Here is a 25,369-nt window from a genome sequence, read left to right on the forward strand (position 1 = left end):
GCGAGCCTGAATCTTTGGCATGCCAGCCGTCAGGATCAGAAGACACAGAAAGTGGTGTACAGAGTTCTAGTGAAAAGACAGTTTAACTTAAAAATAGCATGTTCATGCAAAATTTTCAAGTCTAAAAGGAGCTGTTAGACACTTTCAAATGTAGAGGAACACTGGAAACGCTGTGGCCAGAAATCCTTCTTGAAAAAGCATCTTCAATGATAAAACTCAGCTAATTAAAGATATTTTTAAATCCCCAGAAATAGAGAATCAATAGTGAAAATTACTCAAGGGAAGCACTAAAAACTTTTAAACATAAAATCAAGACTAAACTTCCATCGGAATTGTGGTAGAACAGAATATCAATAGTATGAGCTTTGGCAAAGTAAAAATAGTATAAGCAAAAAAAAAAAAAATAGGTAAAAAGGGAAGGGAAGGGAGAAGTGTTACCATGATGGCGGTTCATCTTTTATAGCAACGAGCAAATCAGTACTGCCTGAAATTAAAATGAATGGTTAAAAAATTATCTCAGCACTCTGATTCTATTTATACATTTTTTCTTTACAGTTCCTTTAAAGTTTTTCTCTTGTGCCTAAAAATAGAAATCTGCAATCAGCAATTCTTTCAGTTTCATTTCAATTTCTTTTTCTTCTGTTAACTTCCAGTAAAATGAGAGTGGGCAGATTTCAGTAAAATAATAATCTTACTGTTATAATAATCTATCATCTCTACATATCTATGTATCCATCTATCTAATTTATCAACTCTTTCTCTTATCTATAATATCCTTTTACAGGTGCCTATAAAATATCCACAGAATAATGTTCATTAAATACACAAAAGCTGGGGTATGGAGATTTGAGTGATGCTTTGCTTTGTCTTTTGTGCTTTTCAAATGGTTTGGAATTTTTATTATGAATATATATCACACATAAAAATAAAAATATTACTCTAAAATAATATTTATAAACAAATATTAATAAAATAGTACAGTTTATTCCTTATTTGATAAATTTAACAATAGTATCTTAATTTTGACTTTTTAGTTGTTTTGCACAACTAACACAATATACTTCCTCCAATAGTAATTTCAGATTTGTTGATAGCTATTACATAATCTCTCATTTCGTATCTAAATGAAGACAAAAGATAAAAATTACACATAAGAACATCTTCTTAGATTGTGGAATATATGAATGGCAAAACTTAAGAAATATATGAAAAATATGATTGACATTTAAGTTTTTATACAGCAGAATAATGACTAATTGACTTTGTTTTTTGGCAATGAAATCTACAACAAAAATGTTAATTTTTTAAAAAGCAGTATGCGTTATTTTTTCCTCTCATTCAAACTTTCAAAAGAGAGATAATATTTTGTAACTAATAAAATAAAATTGAGATCCAAATGCAAACTATGTTTCTACTCAAATTCAAATATTTTCCAAGTTGTTGACTCATCATAACTAAAAGCAGCTGGTGTCCTACTCAACATGACTGCAAACAATCTAAGTTAACACCTCAAAAGATTATCGAGAGTGGAAAAAATGTATCTTGGCAAAGAGATTGGATTAAGAGTCTAAAAATGAATTTGACCATAAGGGAGGTGTTCTGTAGCAATAAGATGCTTTGAAGGAACTTTAATCTCAATACATGTGTCATGAAACAAAATTAGATAAATTATGGCACGATGGTATCATTTAAAATTATATTTGGAAGGAGTTGTCAGTGCTATTTTTAATAGTAAATTTTCAATTTCAGATGAATTTTTTTTCACCACCAAGAACATTAGTTAAAAGTAGCTGCACATCTCAATATCTAAATAGAAAGCACAATAATTATATTTTGCATGCATGATTTGAGACAGCCACACAGTATACATATGACAGGCTGCCATGGTATACTTGTCAAAGAGGACCTCATCAGTACCAGCTGTTTCCAAATTACCATGGGGGAAATGCACCCCAAAATGTATATAAAATGATCCATTGATACACAGGAAAAATATTAACATTTCTTCATTTATTTATATCTTTTCCTTTTTACAATTCCATTTTGGGGTCTTTCATAATGTATAGTAGTGTAAATATAATTAAAGAATGTACATATATTGGATGTTCAGTCTGCAAAATTCTAATTTACAGCATAAATGCAGGATCCAAAAAAAAAATAGAATAAAATTCACTCTCATCGATCTAAATGGGATTCATTCCCTGCCAGTTCCAGTTATTTGGTAATTACTGCATAATACACTGTTCTGAGACAATTCTAAGGCAATGTTCAAGCAGTGTTGATTAGGGATACTACTCTGGATTGAATATTTGTGTCCCCACAAAATGCATATGTTAAAGCTCTAGTCCCCAGTGTGAAGGTGGGGCTTTTGAGAGGTAATTAGGTTGTGAGGGTGGAACCCTAATGAATGGGATTAGTGCCCTTTTAAGAGCATGAAGGGGCTAGAGTATTCCCTCTCTGCCCTGGGAGGGTACAAAGAGAAGTGTTCCCATTAGACACTTAGTTTGCAGGCACCTTGACCTTGGACCTCCCATCCTTTAGAACTGTGTGACAGAAATGTTTGTTGTTTATAATCCATCCACTCTGTGATATTTGTTATAGTACCTTAGACTGATTAAGACAGAAATGATGGGGGCACCTGGGTGGCTCAGTCGTTAAGCGTCTGCCTTCAGCTCAGGTCATGATCCCAGGGTCCTGGGATCGAGCCCCACATTGGGCTCCCTGCTCCGCAGGAAGCCTGCTTCTCCCTCTCCCATTCCCCCTGCTTGTATTCCCTCTCTCACTGTGTCTCTCTCTGTCAAATAAATAAATAAAATCTTTAAAAAAAAAAAAGACAGAAATGATGATAATTATCTACGGGAGAACATAGGAAACATGGCATCCCTGGAACTATCATCTGGCATGCTGCCCTAGGCACTGGCAAATAACGCTTGGTTATTTTATATGGATAATTTCTCTGTTGCTATCCTTTTCAATGTTGCAAGACTCCTGCTATTTTCCTAGACAACCACCAATTTTTTCACTCTTTTCTCCTTACCACTGAAGAATTCAAAATAACGTTAGGATGCTCTACATGCCAAACCTTTGCCTGTGCCTACAAGTAAGGCAGAATCTTCTCCTGCTCAATTCCCTGCACTTAGCCTGGGCGGGGGGGGGGGCTCCCTTTCCTGAGCTTGAGATTCCATCCATTTTTGTCTTAATTGAAGCTACTCTTTCTTCTAGTCTTTTCTTTCATCTTCTACTTTTTCTCTACTCAATTCTTTCCAATAACCTTTACATTTGGTCAATTTCCATATTGGCCTCTCTGTTTACCTTCATAGCCAAACTACCTAAAAGAATGTCTTTACTTCTCAGGCACTGCTCAGCCCATTCTAGATTGGATTCAATCACCAAAATTTCACCAAAGTGGTTCTTGCTAATGTCATCACTGATCTCTATATTAAAAGAGTTACTGGGTGTTTTTCAACTTTCACTGGGCCTCTCAGTAGCATTTGAAACTGTGAACTCCTTCTCTCCTGAAATACCCATTCCCTTAGCATTAAGGGGTAACACACAAGCTCTCTCTACCTTTAAGGCCATATTTCTAAATACTATGCCAATTTTTATTTCCTGACTGATTAAAGATTTGAATCTCTTAGGACTTATGCTTATTTCCTCTTTAATTTCATTCTATGATCTCTCTTATGTGGTCTCTATAGGTAATCGTATTTGTTTCCATGGCTTCCATTAAAACCAACATTCTGCTAAGGACTCCAAAAATTTTCTATTTAAGACTTTTCTAAGTTTCAGACCAATATGTACTATTGTCTGCACTTAGGTAGATGAACAGCATGTCAGTCATACCATGTCCAAAGCAGAACTAATCACTTTTCTCCATATTTTTTTCCTTTTATCATCAAATTCATCAACATCTACCCAACTGTTCATACTACAAATCTAAGAGATTTCCTTCACACCTCTCTTTCACTGAGAGCATCCAATTCATCAAGACCTGTATATCTCTACATTGTATATATGACCCCCTGCTTTCTTTCAATTTTTTTGTTATTAATCTTGACAAAGCCAATATTCTGTCTCCCAACCAATACAATAGCCCTACCTTATGAGCCTGCATTCCACACTTTGCTGGCTTCCAATCCATTTCCTTTGTCAAAAGTAATGTGATCTTCAGAAATGCAAGTATCTAAAAATAGAATCCAACTTTTCCTATGGATAACATCAGGACCCTACTCCATATGGACACTGACCAACTTTTTAGATACATCTTCTATAATTCCAGCACTTTACTAACTTGTAATTTATTTTTACTCTTGGCATTTGCATCTTTTTATCATTTATTACAGCTTTCATAAGTGCATGTAATGATCATTCCTACTCTCATTCCCATCCTCAAGCACATACTGCATCAAGCTAATTCCCAGCTCAACCCTCAACTTAGTTAGACATTGTCTCCTTATGGAGTTTCCATGATCACTCAGGTCAAATGATTAAGTAATCGTTTGTATAATTTTGTTTTTAATGTTTCTTTATCCTTCTAGAATTCATGAGGGTCACATATGCTTGCTCACTGCTTTATAGTTAACCCTAAAAGGTGTCTAATAAATCAGAGGTGCTCAACTGTATATTTTGAGTGAACAAATGCATGAATTAATGAATAGTAAATTATACAAAAGAACATCCAATTGATTCAGTCTTACTGCTCTATTAAAAGTATACTTATCAAATGGAATTTTAGATTTAGATTTATTGTTAGGTACTATTTATCATATTTAAAATAGCTTTATAAATGGCAACTGTATTTTTTTTTGATGTCTGTAATTCAGGAATGTTGACAAATTAGAATGAAAGTTGCAAAATGATTAGAATTAAAAATAACAAATTTAAAAGTGAAGAAATTTAAGATATAACCTAGTACTTTCTTGCCAAATTATAAAATGGAAAACAAACAAATGTTATATCAAGGATTTAAATATTCGATTTCAGGACATTTTTTAAAAGTTATATTGATCATCAGCTCCTTGATAATAATTTTTAAATGACAGGTTTAAAAAAAGTGAGAGGAGTAAATTTAGACTTAGGAGAGCCTATTGGGAATTTTCACCACTGGTCAAGTGCTAAGAAGTCTGTTTTGACATTTTAAAAAAAAAATTTAGTTGAGATTAAGTTTCAAAAGGATGCCTTTTCATTCTTAATCAATTGAATTTGTATTTCTCCTTACAGAGGGTTCAAATGCAATGAATAAATATTTGGTCATCTTGGGTTGACATAAGTTAAGCTGTAATTCAGAAATATAGAACTGAATAAAGATGTCTTGACATATTTCCATTCAAATCTATCCTTATTCAGGATGAGATATATTACACTGATGAATGCTTGGACAACCACGGAAGAGAAGAATCATGATAGAGTAATTCCAATCATTCCTTTCAACAAGTTCCTGTCAGTGAACACACATCACTTCTCCCAGGCACTGAAAATCCTGGTAAGTACTGTCCTGTGAGGTTCCTCTGTGGATCTGTGATTTCCCTCAGAATTTAAGAATCTACTTGGAGATTATATTGAAAGGTAAGACAGCAAATTCCTACCTTTGAAACCAAGTTGTGCCAAATATTCAATCCTTCTACTCTGCAATATTACTTTCCCTGGTATTTTTCTCAGAATGATCTTATTCAATGAAAAATAAATCTTATTATTATATTTAATGATCTTATTACATATTTGGTGATCTTATTATATATGTTATTATATATGTACACACATATATATAATATATATATATATACACCTCTCTAGTCTAATAAGGTTATAACAAAGTATCCTGCAAGTCTTTTTAAAAATTGCATAATAATATTTAAAAGCAACTACATATATAGAAATACCTTTCATCTATTTTTCTGTGTCTATCTTCATATACTTTGAAATACCTAATTTTAGTTAGAAATTTTGAGATATAGAATTTGATAATAGCTTCGTTCACATTTTTATGTAAACCCTACTGTTTTCAAGCAGTAAAAAATGTGATGGATATTAATATATTTATTAATCAATAATGATAAATAGTCATGGTAAACAAAATAAACTTTACTGAGAATTCATACTTTTTAAATGTTTCTTTCTATATTTTATATCAGTTATTAGTTACTATGCCTCCAAAGCTAAGCATTTAAAAATAATTTCCTTTATTGGGGTGTGTGTGTGTGTTGTTTTTTTTTTTAATGTTTTTCTTCAGACAAAGACAAAGCAAGCCTAAGATATAAGTTAAGGATTAATAAACTGTTAACAAGTAGGGACTAATATGCCCTTATTGTAGGTATGTGCTGAAGTGCACGTCTGTGTCGCTGTTCACGGAGTCTGAGAAAAGCAGAAGAGCCTTTTGTTATTATATGTGTAATGTCAGCACAGAACCTAGCCGCCTAGGTGATCTTAATCTGGTTTCCTGAATAGTTTGGGGAAGTAGAAAGAGAATGAACCTACCAAAAACAATTTGGCAGAAAGTGACTGACATCTTTGTATTAATCACAGGTATCACTTTTGGAGGTCTTTCTATAACTAAGTCATAACTAAGTGCTGTATTTGTATCACCTTCTATAATCCTCAAAAGTATTTTGACATTGATAAAACTACTTATTTGGCGAAAATGTAGAAACTGGTCCAAATCTGATAGCGTGCAAATGACAGAACCAGGATTTAAGCCAACGATGGCTTCCTCAGAGGGCTCCCCTTCTTTCATAGCCCTGCTGCCCATAATAAGCCATAATTCTACTTTTGAGCAGTCTTGGTTGAAATCGTCAGTAGTGTCTGAATCTAAATAATTGAGGCCCATGTTTTGTAAGTAGGTCTCCATTATAATGTTTCATCTTCTGAAACCAACTTCAAAATAAATTATAGCCATTCCTTTTCTATATTTATTATCTGTACTTGATATCCTAGTTTTGAATACTTACCATATGTCAAAATTTTATTTTAAATTCTACTCTCTAAATGTGTCATACTTCCATTCAATTTCAAGTGTTGTTATAAGGATAATTTCTTTTCCATTAATAGAGGAATCGATCTACAAATATTAAGGCATTAGTAGTAATAAGTCCTTGGATCACAATTTATGAATCACTGTAATCTTTTGTTAAGACTGTATCACCAATAATTAGCAAGACTTAAGTTTTCTTATCATAATAATGAAATTGTACTATGGGTTATAATCTAAAGCCTTGCTTAAAGTCAGATTAACTCTATACTTATTCTTAAAGCAACATCTGATTTTTTTCAAAGGATAAGTATAAAGAGATCATTGACTCTAAAACAACAATTAATGCCCCTACTGAAAATTTTCTGACATATTTGTCTACTAATAAACTGAAATTCAAAGTCCAAAGCACATTTAAAAAACCATTCTTCTCCACATGGTATTCCATTATGAAACTGCAGCAATGAACATAACATTAGTTGAACAAACATAACACTATAATCAAGCATCTGCTTGCCTTCCTGCATTGCATATACAGCAGAGATTTGTTGTAGTTTTTTTTGTTGTTGTTGTTCTCAATAGGTTTCTGTGTTTATACAGGTCCAGGTATTATCTTCAGAACTTATCCTCCATATGGCACCAGGAAATGAGGCATAAGAACCTTTCTGACACAAAGGATGTACAATTCTTTTATTTCAAAATATCAAAAAATTGCCATAAATACAAAACTATCAAACAAGCATTAGAACCACCTCTGCCTCTGTCTAATCTCATCAAAACTGATTTCATTGTCTGTATACGTTAACTTTAATTCTCAAAAATGCACAAAGATCAGCACATTTCTTCCCTCAAGTTCTAAATGTTAAACACAACTTAATTATATTTTGAATAGTAAATTATTTAAGACTTAGGATGTATTCTTGTTTAGCAGAGGGCCAACAGCATGGAGGTACTGAATAAACATGACCCAAATTTTGGTTCTTATGTTAAATCCACCAAAGAGAAATAAAGTAGAGATGTCCCCTTGGCTGGATAATTCTGTGTAGATAAGTGATCTGCTTAGTTCAGTTTAAAGAATCTCATGGAGATAATGTATTTGGGTATTCTTTTGGGAAGATTTACCATATTGCACAATCTGTTTTAACTCTTGCCTGCAATCCATTTTTTCCTGTGTGAGCACACCCTGAGTCAATACTTGTTAAGTAAGCTGTTATTTAAGACACATAAAAGACACTGACAATGTAACTACCTCCATTCTATTTTAACTTCTTAAAAACTACATTCTAAAATTTGTGAATAATATCAATAACAACCTATATTTATGTTTTAATGGGCTCCTGTGCACATGCTTTCTTATTTTTGATTTTGTAAATATAGCCTTTAAAATATTAGGAAATATAAATTACTGTATTTAATTTATAAATATCACTCTTAAATAACTTAAAGCGCTCCACCTTCAATATAGTAAACCAACTAAATATAATGTCAGTTACATAAAACCCACTTGTTATGCAATACGGGGAGATTATTCAGACACCACACTAGAAAAAAAGTAGTTTCTTCCTTATATGGGTAACAAAGTGATTAATTTGCCAGTTCAATGTGAAGGAATAATTTGGTTCCTCGTATGTGTGGTTTCTTAAATCTAGTCAAGACACATGGCCAGATACTTCAATTAATGTGTAGCAAGGTCACAAAATCAATTTCTTATCAGCCAAAAACACTCATACAGTAAATTTTATTTTCAAACCATAATCTCTAAATTAAATCTGTGTACCTAAAAAATACAGTACAGAAACTCAGTCATTGGGTTTTCTCCCTGATAGCATTTTCACAAATGGCACAAGGCTTTGTATGCTATATATAGCCTACAATGTTTGCTTAGATTCTAATCTTCCTAGAGAAGTCATTATCTCTTTCCATGGCAAATAAAGGACCAAAGTGTTAATTTCCTTCTTAAAGTAAGTACTAGGTTTGAACAGTTCTGACATTCTATCTTCCAGTAACTTATTTGGGAACTTTTAAACAATTATAAAGAGAATCTCCAAAACCGTATACTAACAAGACTTCTTGGTAATAGAAACAAATGATCTAAACATAAAATTGTGGGGAAAATCATGTTAATATAGAAAACAGCAGTACTCCGCAGTTAATCCACATAAAGGGACCTGAGCTAGGAATTGAGCTTGTCTGACCAATGACACTCAAGATAATCACATTTTTAATGAAAACTCTTTGACTTGAATATAAAATACCATCATCTGTTACATTTGGGTGTTGAAGTTCTTTCTCTATATTCCAATTTCTTAAACTGAATCTTTTTTTTCTCCTAATATCCTCATTCTCACCTTCCTCACAACTACACATGAAACTATAGTAATTTAAGTGTTAGTACCTTTTATCTATATTCAGTGGCAATGGACCAAACTAGTTAAAGGAACTGAAATACTTCAATAGCCTTGCTTTAATATCTTAATATTCAGAAAATTACAATTTTCATGCCAGATAAATATGCTGTGTTCTATGTTTTTTAACATTGCAAATGTCTGAGACATTTATATAAATGCTGTATACATTCCACAGTGGTATTCTCTCCTACAGCTGACTAACAAATTATACAAATCTATTGTAAATTCAGATCCTTGGGACCAAGATGATGTTTGATGGTTGAAAAACACAAGATATGAAATTGTATCTCAAGCAGACAGGAAATAGAAAATTATCTGAGATAATACATTTAGAGTTGTTCAAATCATTTTCCCCACAGCCTCCTAAACATGTAATCTTTTTAGTTGATTTCAGCACTGCTAAATGGAATGAAAAGAATCTTTCCTAGGGAAAAAAAAAAAAAAAAGAATCTTTCCTAGAGCAAGAAAGTGAGTAACTATTGGGAAGGGTTAAAGTAAATTTTTTTTTATTAAAACATTTTTATAGATGGAGACAATATTTTCTTCATAATATTTATATTTTAGAAGTATCAAAATTCTAATGAAATGATTTAAAGTTATAGAAAGTAAGAGCATTTTATTTCTTCCCATTTTATGTGATCATTTATTCTATTTTAATCAAATTTAGAGCTTGATAAAAAACAAAATGAAACAATAGTCCTTCACTTTGTACATCTTAATGCAGAAAAGGTAAAACCTCATCTTAAATATTTAGCTAAAATTAATACAATATTATGTAAAGTTGTATTTAAAAAGGTCACTTCATTAGAAGGAGCAATAAATTTGAGACAGGTGTTTTTAATAACACATAGACTAAAATGTCTTTTTGCAATTAAAGAAAGAATTATCAAAGTACTAATATGATTAAAAGTAAAAATAACATTTTTAAAGTGCCACTTCCTAAGATTTTTTTGAAAAAGGCATTTTTGATACATAAGATGCAAAAGGAAATACCATAGTCAACATAACTCCTGGGACTCTAAAGATGAAGACCAGGGGGCCTAAAACTAGGGGACCATCACAAAGGATTAGTGCCAATATTGCAACTGACTCTGCCTTAACACATGCTACTTCCTAATTCATGAAAATGCTTAAAAGAGCAGTAAATAAGTTAATGAGTATTCAGTCTTTGAGTGATAGATGATCACTCAACAAAGATAGTATGGAAAAAAGTGTATGAAGTTTATGATGCTCACTGATCATCTGTGCAAATTTTCCATCTGGCTATAATGGAGTCTCATTATTTATAGGAAAATATTTATAGCGAAATTGGTGATGGGATCATACCCAGGGTAATCTTGCTATATTGGCCTTTTACAATGTATAAAATTCAGCCAAATCTGAGTGCTGATTTGTGCCGGTAGAAATATCATCTGTGATATCTTAATATATTCAGCACAGGCAAGGAACAACAAAAACAGTGCACCAACCTGTCAGAATAGTCACTGAAAAACAATCCATAATATTTTATAGATTGGATCCAAGGAATTTGGGTAGTTTCCAAGGATACAATCAAGACTAAGAATTAGTCACTATCCCCAAACAGCCAATATTGTTGGGATTCCCCCAGGGACTGCTGAAAAGCAGGTAGGCCCCATCCAAACTTACTCCAATGTTATGTATTAATGCAAAAATAAAATGAAATTATAAACAGAACATGAAAAAATAAGCAATTATTCTTAATAGATAGAAATGAGGAAACCTTGCAAAGAGAGCAACATGGACTGTGTCTCTTACACAATGAGTCTCAGCTCATATTTCCAACATGGGAAGTGCCCAATTTCTCCCCTGAGCGCACCCATCGTTGATTATCCTGTCCCATTAACTGAGCCTGACACAAAGCCATATTGATGCCTGTAAATACAGGTAACCCTCAGAAGGGAGACATTTGGCTCCAGGTTTCCAGCTGAGAGGACTGGCCCTCTGGTCACTTCCATTCTCACCATCCCTGGCTCATCACATATTCATAAACACACAATCATCAATGTTCTTTTGGAACTGCAACACAAGGATAAGTTCCATTTGTAGCATTTTGTTCCAGATGTTAGTTAAATGGTGATCATAAAAGCACATGAATCACAACCTCTTCCCCACAAAATGGATGTGTACACCATCTTATTCAAAGGGGTTTACTCTCAATAGCATATAACAGTAACTAAACCTCTCCAATAGGAAAGCAAATATACAAATCAAGATTTTGTAGCCTTCTTGTTCGTTTTTAATGGTTCAAATGACTCTGATACAGTACTGATCTTGCTGATTACATTATATTTAATAGCTTACTTTTCAGCACTGTAATAAAGGGGGGCTCATGGAAGATTGGTCCAGAATTCCTTCCAAGGGTGGAAGCCACCAGAGAAAATATGGAAAATAAGTTTCATCTGTGCGCCAACCTCTGTTCATTTGTAGCATCTGCCTAGAGAAGAACTTTGAGGTCCCATCCTGGCTCAGCTGGAAAGAGTATCAGGATGTGTCATGGCCATGAGTAGGAGGGAAGGGAGCAGAAGGAGTAGACGAAAGCGTTGTTTGCATTGGTCATGCCAGTCCCAGAGATCAGAGTTAAAAAAGAAGCAGAGTGGTACAATGAAAAGTGTGTTGAGTTTAGAGGCAAGAGACCAAAATCTATACCTGTTTCACTTTCAGGTTTCAAATAAAGCCCCAAATCCAGGCTATTTACCCCCAAATTGACTGAACTGAAAATTAACTACAATTCAAATACATGTCTCACATGTCTTCCGGTTTAAAACCAGAAGAGATATTAATAGTGCTCCTAGTGAAATCTGCTCATTTCACAGAGAAACAGGCTCAGATGCGCTTTGGGACTTATCATGAGAATCCCAGTTGAACAGGACTAGAATATTTATAACAAGTTGGGAGACCCTGGCACAGCAATATAAGAATTTATATCAGAGAATCTAGTTACCAGGGCATGGCATACTAGGAAGGCCCCAATTTATAGGGCTGGGTCTTAGCTACTGGAATATAAGGATATAAGGGATGGATCTAATAATGAGAACTTGAAAAATAAGACTTTGGTTTGGAAATTATTTTTAAGATGATAATTAATATCACAGGATTTCTAAAATACACTCCCCCTCCCTTCCTTAGTCTCAGAAAAGGAATTAAATGAAGCAGAAGTTAAATGAAAGTAGATGAATGTAGAAATGAGGCTCAAAGGATTGACAAAAATGTTTCCAGCAGTGGGCATCAATGTTTTTAGGCATCATTCACTCTCCTGATAACAACAGCCACCCAATGTCCTTTCTCTCACTCTGTCCCTATGATTTGAATAGGATTTCACCCTAGGCTCCAGGAACAGAGCAGCCTGATAGTAAGGCAGTCAGTATATCCCATTATTATTTAAGGGCGTAAAGGTAATAAACAACTGAATATATAAATAAAAGTGACAGGTTATGAAGTAAACTATATTTCCCTTTTATAGCAGGGGATCAATCAATAGGTATTCCTCGAGCATAAGCTGAGAAGTGAAGGCACAAACATCTTTAGTAGAAGATAGGAGGGAATTAGAGAGCTCTTTTAATTGAAGATTCATGTCTTTCTTAAGCTCTGGGAAATTGTCAGATCTTTTATTATTTCCTCTGCTAAATCTTGTCTGATCCTTTCTTCAGTAAGACTTCTATTAAACGGATATCAGGTTCTCCGTGTCTAGTCCTGTTTCTTAGTTTGTTCTCATATTTTTCATCTGAGCTTTTTAGTTCTGCAAGTCGTTGGATATTATTTTTCAGCCCTTCTACTGTATATTATCAACTCAATTTGGGAATAATATTGATCAAATGGTAACTATATTTTATTGGAGGAGAAAAATACATTAGGTGTGCCTGGCAGGAACTTCTGTTTTAGCCAGTGAATTCAGAAAATCACTTGGGAAAACAGACAACATGGGGAGACTGTTATGGGCTCCATATTAATGACATTATAATGTGAAAACCATAGATAAATCACGCAATTAGGATTGGAAAACACATTAGCTACCTTGTTTCACTTTTGAGATAAAGCATGGAAAGAATTTGGGAGAGGTCTTGGCACAGATAAAGGAAAAGATGACAAAAGGGTGAAATTGCATTATAAAAAGGGTGACAGTGCTCAGCCGATCAGCTCAGAATATCTTGGTGAAGGAGTCCTGATGTGTTAATAAATTTCATATTTTTAACTTCCCTGTTCCACGTGTGATCATCCTGGGGGGAGAGGAAACCCAGGCATGGAGACTTCAGTCTCAATCTTCTGGTGATTTGTAAGCATTGGTTTGCATTACTGACAACCTTACCAGCTTATTGTCTTGATGCCTCTTGCTACAAAATGAGAAGAACAAGAGGAGAAAAAAGGTTCGAGGAATTGAGCAGAAAAGAGGTTTTAAGATATATCGAAGAAGAAAGTATTTTGTGGTATGATAGTTCTTTTGTACACAGAAGCCTATTTTGGTTGTTTTGTTTGTTTGAATGCAAACTTTTCCAGAATCACTTTGAAGATACAAGCTAGACTTTTCCCTTCAACTTTTTTTTTTTTCTTCCTAAAAGTATCATTTTCCAGGCCAATTGTTCTATTTATTCATCTTTGTGTTTGTATTATGGGCTTTTCTCCAATGACTGCTTATCCTTGCATGACCCTCATGTTTTTAATTAAAGAACAATGTTGATTATCACAGGTAGCTTGGCCGAGGTTCCGCCTGCCAGCCATTACTATCTCTTTAGTGCAAGAGAGCTCGGAATTCCCTGTATGGGCGGGGGAGGGAAGAGAACAATGTTCAAGCGTTCCTCCAGGTAGCACAGATGGGGAGTAGGCAGAAAGCTAACATCAATTTTTACTCTCACGCATTCCTTCCAGGCAGTTGCCAGTTTCCTTTGGGAATATTTTTCTTGGCTTTATTTGGGATTAAACACCAGTGGGGAATAAAGAGCCCAGTCAGCGCAACCTTCAGGAAATAATGTCTAAACCAGTCACCTAGATTGCCACTCCTTTTCTGGGAAGGGACTAGGATATCACCACACGGAAAAGCAGCCATTTCATGGAAAGCCTTCTCTGGTACACTGGACTACCTGCTTTTGTAGCACTGGCTTCGGCTTTGAGAAGTTCACTCTTAATTTATGGAGTTCTCGTGCCCAACTCCCTTGCCCCTGGGTCACTGGTTTTATTGTCAGCACGCTGGGCTTTAAGGAGGTGGGTGAACAGAAGTTCAACAACTGTGGATGATCTATGAGTTTCATCAAGATATTGAAACTTATAAATTGTTTTAACTTCCCTGCACTTACTCCTAAGGTATTTTAAGCATACACACCTCATACTTTTTTCTTTTTAATCAATTGCTTTGATAAGGTAGTAGGAAAAAAGCAGATTCCAGGTGGGGGGCTACAACCGAAATGATTCATTTTTGTCTCAGTGAGATTCAGTTTCCTTATCTGCAGACTTACTTCACAGAGTAGTTTGAGAATTATATAAAGCAATAGTTTGAATGCGTTTTCACTGGAAAATTATTTAATCTATAAATTGAGGGTAACACTAGCTAACCCTTATTTCAGAGAGTTGTTATGAGGATTAAATTTATAAATTCATGTAAAGTGCTTAGAGTGTGTAGCTCACGAAAAGCACTAAAATCAACATCAATATTATTACTTTTCTTTGTGAGTAAACTGTAAACATGAAAATTATTTATTTAAGCATGAAAGAAGACTAAATAAGGAAGAAGAGAAATAATGGAAAAGTGGTAAGCAGGAGACTGGATAATTTGCTTCTGAAATAAGCAGGAGTATGAAGTCCTGTGAAAATGGGGCTATCCCAGAACAAAGGAAATATCCTCAATTTTGCAACATAAAGTTTGCAATCTTAAAATATTGACAAAAGATCAGAGGTAGAATAAACACAGCGGAAAAATTGGGACTCAGTGACTGATTTTGTGGTATTGAAGGAGCTTTATTATCCCTTTGCTTTTATTTCTACCAGTATTTTTCTTGAAAAGCAACAGAGGATTAAAATGTATGAAAATTCCACATTTAGAGCACAATTTCCATTTAATTTTAATTTCCTAGCAACTCCTAAAGATATGGCTGAACAGAAAGTATAAGATGGTATAGCTGCCATGTTCACTTTGCATACAAGATGAAAACTAATTCTAGAAAAACAATACCCATTTTTTATTGCTGGCTTATCATCAGCACACATTATATGGCATATATGTGTGTGTATATATACATATATATATACAAAACCATACATATATACATATATATATACACATACACTTTATGAACTGATGTTTTAGCCTGAAGTCAAAACCAAAAATGGTAGTCTTCATTTAGAAAAAAATCAGCACTCTAATAATGTGAAATCCGATGGTAAGTCTTATTTAGAATTGATTTAACACAAAATTTTGAACAACTCTTTTTGATTGTTGAAATTAGAACTCAAAAGCGATGTGTTTATTTTTAATTCTCTATGCTGATACTACTTCTCTGATTCTAAATATGCAATGAATCCACCTAGATAATACTGATTTAAAAATGATTAAAAATAAGTGAGACTTTTACATGAAGAAAACTTTTCATGATATTCGTTACAGATTACTTGGGGAAACCCAAAATCATATGTTCATATTAAGCCTTCCTTTAAGATCTCAAATTATTTCTTACTTTGTTATCTCATTAATTCTCATAATTATCATGTACAATAAACATGAAACAGGAGGATTTAAAAAAATGATTTCTGAAACAGTCTGCAAAAATGACATTGTCAAGTCAGATCAGGTAAGTGTTTAGTTATAAAACTGTGCAGCTGATTGAAGTGCCTGGGTGGCTCAGTAGATTGAGCATCGGACTCTTGGTTGCGCTGCTGTCCTGATCTCAGGATTGTGAGATCAAGCCCTGTGCGTCTGGCTCTGCACTGAGCAGGGAGGGGGGGAGTCGTCTTGAGATTCTCTCTCTCCCTCTGTCCACCCCACCAACCCCTGCTTGCAGGCATGTTTTCTTTCTCTCTTTCTCTGTGAATAAATAAAATCTTAAAACAACAACAAAAACCCATGCAGCTGATCAGCAAAACTCAAATGACACAAGTAGCAAGTGGGACCAGCATTTTCTTTTATTTGTGCCTTCTTTCATTTCCCTCCCACTCCCTCTTTCTCTCCTTCTTATTGCAATCCTCAGAAGGAAGTGGCTCCTGATTTTTAAGTAATATTTAAAGAATATCTGAGGGACGCCTGGGTGACTCAGTCATTAAGCATCTGCCTTCGGCTCAGGTCATGATCCCAGCGTCCTGGGATCGAGTCCGAGCCCTGGGTCCCCCTGCTCAGTGGGAAGCCTGCTTCTCCCTCTCCCACTCCCCCTGCTTGTGTTCCCTCTCTCTCTGTGTCTCTCTCTGTCAAATAAATAAATAAAATCTTAAAAAAAAACAAAAAAAATAAAGAATATTTGAACATCTGCAGGTGCTAGATGGAAGAAAGGTAAATAACATTACAGTTTCATCTTCCTTCATATGTGATATGCTAATAAAAATTCTTGAGGAAGCAAATTTTTTTTGTAAAACAAATGCATTTTTGCATACTCCAAATATCTTCTTAGGTAAATGAATACTGATACAAACTTGAAAAAGTATGAACTCTGATGTGCTTCTAGATAATCATGTATCAGATTTGTTTAAAGTGGGGTACATATTTCCTTGGGATTTCTTGTACTGAATGGAAAATGTAACCAGTCTAAGAAATGACAGTCTAAATTAACCCAAGGCTTACATTCCAGGATGCATGATTTCCATGAACTTCCTCCAAATAAATAAAATACCTTTGCCAATTCCAGAAATCCTTTTCCTTGTACTAGAGGTATGACCTCTTTCGTCTGTTGACAAGAGGGGCTACACAGCAGAGAGAACAAACTCTACCATAATAATTAGGTGGGATTTCCTCAAAAATATTCATTCCATAAGATGACAAATTCCTTCAACATATAGGAAGAGAAAAATAAAAGAAGAAACCATTATAAAAACTTCCCTTGGGGTACCTGGGTGGCTCAGTCGTTAAGCGTCTGCCTTCGGCTCAGGTCATGATCCCAGGGTCCTGGGATCGAGCCCCGCATCGGGCTCCCTGCTCCTCGGGAAGCCTGCTTCTCCCTCTCCCACTCCCCCTGCTTGTGTTTCCTCTCTCACTGTGTCTCTCTCTGTCAAATAAATAAATAAAATCTTTATTAAAAAAAACAAAAAAAAAACTTCCCTTAAGCTATTATTCTATTTTTAAAAGGAGAAGGAAAAAATGATGTGTATCATTTAAGTTTTGCTGATCCCATTTCTATTATGGAAATTACCACATTGTCATTTTGTTAAATATTTAAAACTGCAGTTATTTTTTGTAGGACATAGTTTAGATAGTATATCTAACTGTGTTAACTGATGATACACGATGTACACACACACACACACACACATTTTGTATGCTTTGCATTTGTTCTGATGACTCTTGGTGTGCCCATTTTGATGAGCATCCTCTTTCTTACTAAAAAACAAACTGTTATGGAAAAAAATCGCATGTCCTCAGTGCTTATCTTGTAGCCTGGGCAGAATCATGCTAGTGGATTATTTTAATCAGTATTTCTCCCATATTCTGAACCCATAGACTATTTCTTCTTTGTAACTCTTAGATAGCTATTGAGACATTGTTCTCTCTGCATTTACCAGTGTCACAATGCTCTCTAGTTTATTATGATATTCTTCCAGTCAAATTTTACAGGCATATATATGGTTATTAGATAATGATGAAAAACTGTTTTTTAAGTGCAGAGTATGTCTCCCTGAGTGCAGGCACTGAAACTTCATTATTTCTTATAAAGTGCTTATGATGTTGTTCATATTAGGCATGTCCCAAACCATGAAAGATTTTTATACATGCATACAAGCTGTCAATTACAGCTTTTCTGGTCTTCCCTAGCCTCGCCTGGGGCAACTGTTTTTCTCCTGCCCATTCTGACTCCATGAAACTTCCCAAAACACAGCACCACTTAATGAGCTTGTATGAGAGTAGAGAGAGATAGTCTGTGTCTTCCCCCCACTCTCACAGCCACACTGTACTGCACCCTTCCCCTTGTTCTCGCTTCTCACCTCTCCCAGCTCAGTTTATTTCAACTCAAGCAATATTATGTTTCATATGTACATAAAGATTCTTTCAATTCTTTCAACCTCCCTTCCCTTTTGTAAAACTTTCCTAATTACCCAGGGGACTTGGGACGTCTCACTCTCTAGATTTATAACTGTGCCCCAGAGAGTAACCAACACTGTGCTGAGAAGCATAAGGTATAGCCGCAATAATATATGTTTAAAAGACTAAAATAGGGCGCCTGGGTGGCTCAGTTGGTTAAGCGACTGCCTTCGGCTCAGGTCATGATCCTGGAGTCCCGGGATCGAGTCCCGCATCGGGCTCCCTGCTCAGCGAGGAGCCTGCTTCTCCCTCTGACCCTCCCCCCTCTCATGCTCTCTCTATCTCAGTCTCTCTCTCAAATAAATAAATAAAATCTTAAAAAAAAAAAGACTAAAATAACCTAAATTTTAGGAAAATCTCATCAACAATTTCAGAAACCTTTAAATGTACCCCCAAATTTCTACACAAACACTGCTCTGTCTTCTGTCTTAAAATACCCTCATTGTCAGCATAAAGATAAGTGTGTAAATAAATTCCTGTTAACACCTCAATAAAGTTGTTGAAAATAATAAATACATTCCTGTTAAAATGATACTGTTTTACCAATTTGGTTTAAAAACCTGTAGTACACTAATTATGTCAGGTGGTTAGTAATATAGTGACATTTTTGGTATTCTAGAGAAGGTTGAGATCCTGAGGGTTTGAGTCCTAGCTTTGTCACCTTAGCCTTGGGAGACTGGGAAACTCACTTAAACTTTCATAGTCCTGCTTCTCTCACATGCAAAAAGCTATAAGGGGGAGCTCAACAGAGCTAGTTATAACCAGTCAAAATGGTGTTTGTAAATAAAAGACAGCATCCATACTTTTTATTTCAAAAGATTATTAAGAAAATTAAGATATCTTGGATAGAAGTGACATAAACTATAATGAATTATACAAAGTACAATTGTTTTTATAGGTTAGGTTGACCCTTGTTCATTTATTCTTATTCTACCTAATGGGGTCATCTTTCTAAGACACACAATTTGTCATGTAACTCAGCTACGTAATACTTGCCAATGGAGCTTCTTTATTAAGAGAATACAGTCCATATCTTGACATCCTAACTCAATTCCCAATGACCCCCCAGCTAATATACCCTGTGATACATATCCAGCATGAAATACTTGGGGCTCCTTCAAACACACCACACACGTTCAACTTCTGGGCCTTTGTTATTGCTGATTCATTTTGCCTGACTTTGTCACTTTGTCAATCTTAATCAATCCTATATATTCTTCAATTCTCAGCCTAAATATCACCTCCGCTTAGAAAGTTTCCCTGCAGTTGGTTACACATCTCAAATTTACCTGTATTTATACATTTTATAACACTGCATCAAGTTGTTAATATCGTTCTGTAGCTGTCCCTAGATATCCTGGAAAGCAAGGCCAATTTCTTATTTATTACTTTAATCCAGGGACATAGCAGTATCTGCTAGGCAGAGGTCTTATGGTCAAACATATTGAGTCGAGTACAGACTCTGGAAACAGACTTTGGCTCAAATCTTAGCTCTATCACTTATTTGTTGCATCACTTGTGATATTTACTTGGGCTTTCTAAGACTCTATGTCTTAGAATAATAATAGATGAAGGAGCTGTGCTAATTAATATCTTAGACTCAGTGCACAGTAGGTATTAGCTATCCTGATGTGAAGGTGATGATGATGATGATGACAATAATGAAATAAAGTCACTACTATTAAAACTTGTTTCTATGGGACCAGGTTATCCAAATTCTAAATGACTTGTTTAAAACTAGCTCTTGGAACAGAGTACATTTAGTGAGGTCTGGTTATTACCATAGCATTTATCTGGCAGGTTTCTGAGGGAGCCAAATTTGACGGAGATGAGGAAGATGATGGTAATGAGATAAAAAATAAACCAACTTTTATTCCTTAAGAAGTAGGCATCCTCTGTAACAAAACTGCTGTTCGGTTATTACTGACCTAATACCAATTTTAGAAAAAGGTAGGAAAAGTGGGAAATCTCATTAGAGATGAAGAGAGCCAAGACTCTTCAAACCCAATATATAACCTAGACTAGTCAGCAGCTGAGAACACAATGTTTTAACTCTAAAAAGCATATTAAATATACTTATGGAGAAAAATGTCAAAAGTCTATCAGTGAATTAATAAAAGATGAAAAAGGTGGAAACCACTGTTTGAACAGTTTTAAGAGGACATTATAAACCTCATATAGTGAATATTAAAACAAGTGAATTTATAACATTCTTTAAATAAGAGGTTTAAGTTAAAAAGAACTTGAAAAAAAAAAAAGTGCCATTACAGATTGTGTTCTGTGTGAGAAGAAATCACAGGCCAAAAGATCTTGAAGTATTTTTTTTTTCAACAGAAAGTATTTTCTGCCCTTCAGCTGACTATTGACTTAGGCAGCAGGGGAAAAAAACAAGTGCACTGGATAATGGAAGATACGTTTAAAAAAAAAAAATCATTAAAAAGATGATTATAATCTGGTTAGCTGCTGAAGGTCCAAATTGTGAAAATTATTGATGTTAATGACGGTAATCATGACAGTTGAAAAGTATCTAAATAACAAAAAGGCAACACCATTTTATAAGTATTATGGTACAATTTGTAATGATTAGCGGAAAAGCACACTAATATGTTTGATGCAATACTTTGAAGGTCACTCGACTATCAACTTGCCATAATGCCATTCAATTAAACACACAATAAAAATCTAAGATTATTTATAGAAAGAATTTTGTAATGCTTGTAGAATAGTATATTACAAATCCCGGCTGTATGTACAAGCAGAAGTGCCTGATCTAATGCACCATTAGCAACTGTAGCTGTGCTCTACATTTTTTAAACATTAAACTAATTATGATGAGGTTTGGTCTTACTATGTACTGCATATTTAATCTTTTTTAAGAGCCTATCAAATTGAATCACGAGATACAACTTGTTTACGCTATAAGCAAACACATGCAATATTAACAATGTACAATATCCTGGCTTAATTAGAAAAAGTCCATGTTATCTTAAATACATTTAGGAGTATAAAACCACACAGTTCTAATTTGAACTTGTCATTTAATTATATTTTAAAACTAATTTATATGACTTGGAGCTGTTTTCTTTCTTTTTTTTTTTCCTCCTCTCTCTCTGCTACACAGAATGTTTTTCCATTGACCCAGTTAAAACTAGAGTCTACTAAAAATGAAAGAATAAGGACAGAGTGAAGCTTGAGGGAAGAGGAAGAGTGGTGGTGGAAACCGCAGATAAGAAATCACTGAAATGCGATTATCAGATAGGGTTCTGTTTATCCAATCAGTGGGCCGAACTGAACCCTGCCAGGACGTTTTCCAATGTTACTGCTCTGGTTTGTAGCCTTAAGTTCTATAAATGAGATCTACTTTTTCGGAAAAGAATATATTTTCAAAATTCCCTTTCTCTCTCTCTCTCCAGGGTGTCATGCAGGGTATACAAGCAAAACCCTTGAATCTGTTAATATTGTCCTCAAATTTAGGAAGTCAAATACTATGGTATTTCAGGTACCTGAAGGCAACACATAGCAGTTAGCCTGGACTTCATGAACTCTCTGTTCTTCTGTTCCCAAAAGTATTGACTCTGCTCTCTGCAACTTAATTTTCCAGCTTAAGTTCAAGGACAATCTTTAATAGTTACACAAAAATAAGATATACATGGACTCCTCAAAAATCAATAGTCAAGTATAAATTTTTAAGTGGGAAGTTCAAACTTACTGTTGAGTTAATTAAGCTTTTTTTTTTTTAAATCAATAGCATGAAATTAAATAGTTGAATGTAAAAGAGTTAATTTCTGGACAAGGGAGAAGCAATCACATCAGAATTTACTCTTTCAAAAAATCCAAAAGAGGAAAACAATAAAGATTGTTTACCTTCACAAATTGTGACACCATTTCCTGAAAATCCCATGTTACAATAACAGGCTTCAACTCCATTCCGTATTTCACATTTTGCATTTGGAAGGCAAGGTGTCTTGGTGCAATTTTGAGTGTAGGAAGAATTCAGCAAAGTGGAAAAACCCACTAAGGAAAACAGAGAAATATACTTTTTCAAAAAAAAAGAAAAAGTTCCCCCTTCACATTGTTGAGTCAGACTGCAATAAACACAAAAGCCCTTCTTTCTTTCCATCTAGATAAATGGTTTATGAGAATTTCCAAAGGGAGTATTTAGCTAAATAACAGCACAAGAACAAGTAGGCAAAAAGATTAGCACTTTCTTCAATCTGTGTTTATCAAGTAAATCTCAACAAAGCTATAATGTAGTAAACAACCCAGCTCTATAAAGAAAACACCATTCCTAGATCACTGGCCTCTTCACTCTGAGGTGAGATCTTTTTAAAGGGAACTGCGTGATTGTAAAGCAATTTGCCTCCTCTGGGAAAGATTCTGTGAAGAAGTCAAGATGAATTGATTGTTTGGGTCTTTTCAAATTCAAATCGGTATAATTCTAAGATGAAGAGCAACATATCATAACATCCAGGAGGACAAATGTAATTATTGTTTTTTTTCTGTATTCCAATGTTCCTTTTAAATTCTGCCTTTCGCATCGTAAAATTTATGCTACATCTTCTCCCATTGGGGGAATTTAAGATAAACTCAGTATATTAGTCAAAGATTGATCTTTCGGAAACCAACACCATACTAACACAACCAACAAAATGAAGCATAAAAGAGAACTAGACTTTGTTCCAGAGTTACTGAAAACAAAGTTGGAAGTGGTATTCTGTGGGCTGTAGGAAAAGATCAGGAAAAGCCTGGGCCGATCCTTTTTTATAGTGTTGCCCCGGGTCTTCTCAAGACAAGCCTGCTTGAGGATGGACTGTCAGGAATCATGCAAGTTAATTGTTTGTAAAAACACTCATCTGAGATACACTGTCCTTATCTGGTAACCAGAGATTGTTAAACGTTCGATTCCAAATCCCAGCCTCGCATAGGGCTGTATAAACTGTCTAAACCAGAATTAATTCCACTTCAAAGATGTGATTTATCTTTCTGCACAACATCCTCAAAATGGTGTTTTAAACGAACCCAAAGTCTGGGCCGGCAGTCCCCTTAAAATGCCAGGAAACCGCCCACAGGTGTTACTGGTTTGGCTTTCCCAAATTCCTTGAGGGGAGACCAGGAAAAAAAAAAAGGGCACAGTCTGAGCCTTTGGGGACTTCGGAGGCTTTGTGTTCAGGAATAAAAAGGTGACTTAGTCCCTGGGCCCTGAATATCGAATTCCAGAGTTGAAAGGCCAAGGAGAAAAACATCCTGAGAAGTCCTGCGTCAGTTCTCAGAAACCTGGCCTCCTGCCCTGGGCAGGCGAGTTCCACCTCGGAGCAATCCCATGCCCTGCAGGCGAGCGGCCCCTCCGCGCCCGCGCCCGCCGCGCACTCACCTAGGAGCGGGAGGAGTCTCATTGGCGGCGGCCGCGGAGCTGGCGGTGGAGGGAGTGCGGCTGGCGGTGCGGGCGGTGTAGCCGGGACGCAGCTGGGCCGCCGCGCCAGGGTCCCGGCTCCGGCCCCCGTGACGCGCCGCTTCCTCCGGACACTTTCCGGCCTCTTTTGTGTCAGCGTGAGGGTCAAGTCCTGAGTGTGCCGGTCACGTCCGCCGCCCGGTTCCTCCACGCCCCTCTGACCTCGTCCCCTGCCTCGGGGCCACCCCAGCACTCTGGCTGACCCTTTGAAGCATCACTTTGCCCCCAGGCAGCAGCGTCCGGGGGTGCTGCCCTCCAGCCTTGGGCTGCGTAGCCACAACCAGGCAGAGGCCCATGGACTGTCCCGCCGGAGAGAGCATCCACAATTGCAGAAGTCTTAGGGGTACTTCCTGGAGCCTAAATTCCAGGACACAGCGTTCTTTTATTTACTAATACGTTTCCATAAAAATCCCAGGGCCCACAGGTAGGCTGAGCCCCGGCTCCCAAAAATGGGACATTCATTGCCAGTATGGAGTCCTCACCTTGTGGGGGGCTGAGGGTTTCGAAGTGCAGAATAAGGGTACACTCTATCTATCTTGTCTACAGGGTCAAGCTACAGTGTGCTTCAAATGACTGAGTGAAAAACGAGCAAACAAAAAAGCCAAGTTTCAAAAGTACATGCATTTGTCAGAACTCATCAGATGGGTGCATTTTATGGTGTATAAATAAAGTTGATTCAGCCTCAATTAAGTTGATTTAAAGAAAAGGAATGACTGATGCTTATGCCATCAAGACAAGTTATCTTCCCTTTAAACAATGGAGCACACCTTTTTTATGCTTCATTTACATTCTGTTTCGCTGGACAAACATCTACTGAGAATCTACTTTGTATAGAGAGTGTGCTCACAAAGATGAACTAGCCACAGCCCTCATTGGGGCAGTAACTAAATCTGATCACAATGATACAAGTCACAATGATATCAGACTTCGGTATAGACACAGTTCCTTGGCTCTCCACTGCATTTTCCTACACGCTTTCTAAGCTCCTGAGAGTGGTACCTCAATCCATGAGGGAAATGAACAGAGGTAGTGTGTGAGTCACAGAGCTAGTCTAAGTGACTGGACTGATTCAAACTCAGTCTATTTTGCTCCTCAGTCATTGCTCTTTGGGACTCCCTGCTCAGAAGGGTGTTGCAAAAATGAGGACTCATCAGTTACCCAGCTATTGTTGTTCAGGGAGGGAGTCTGTAAAGGTGATTTAAATGCCCCAAGTGCCATGAAAAGTAAGTTTGGGATTTTATTCTGTTGTTAATTGGTTTTCTTTGAAAGATTAGCTTTTTTTTTTTTTTTTTTGAACTAGACAGTGATTCAGTGAAAAAACT

General features: G+C 35.8%; 1 protein-coding gene across 2 annotated transcripts in view; it reads right to left on the minus strand.

Moving 5' to 3' along the window:
- ADGRL4 (adhesion G protein-coupled receptor L4) overlaps positions 1 to 24,178 on the minus strand; it is a 110,691-nt gene extending 86,513 nt beyond the window's left edge. Inside the window, exons 1-2 of one of the 2 annotated variants that reach the window (XM_031027186.2) lie at positions 23,970 to 24,174; positions 22,463 to 22,612 (exon numbers count right to left, since the gene is read on the minus strand). In XM_031027186.2, the coding sequence (XP_030883046.1) occupies positions 22,463 to 22,612; positions 23,970 to 23,991 (172 nt within the window). In that variant the 5' untranslated portion in view covers positions 23,992 to 24,174. Of the gene's footprint in view, positions 1 to 22,462; positions 22,613 to 23,969 lie in introns of both variants that reach the window. The other variant, XM_081817025.1, reaches the window with a different exon arrangement.
- Between the last annotated feature and the right edge of the window lie 1,191 nt (positions 24,179 to 25,369).

This window comes from Leptonychotes weddellii, chromosome 4 (genome assembly GCF_054177405.1).
Source record: "Leptonychotes weddellii isolate Sample4059 chromosome 4, ASM5417740v2, whole genome shotgun sequence".
NCBI lineage: Eukaryota > Metazoa > Chordata > Mammalia > Carnivora > Phocidae > Leptonychotes > Leptonychotes weddellii.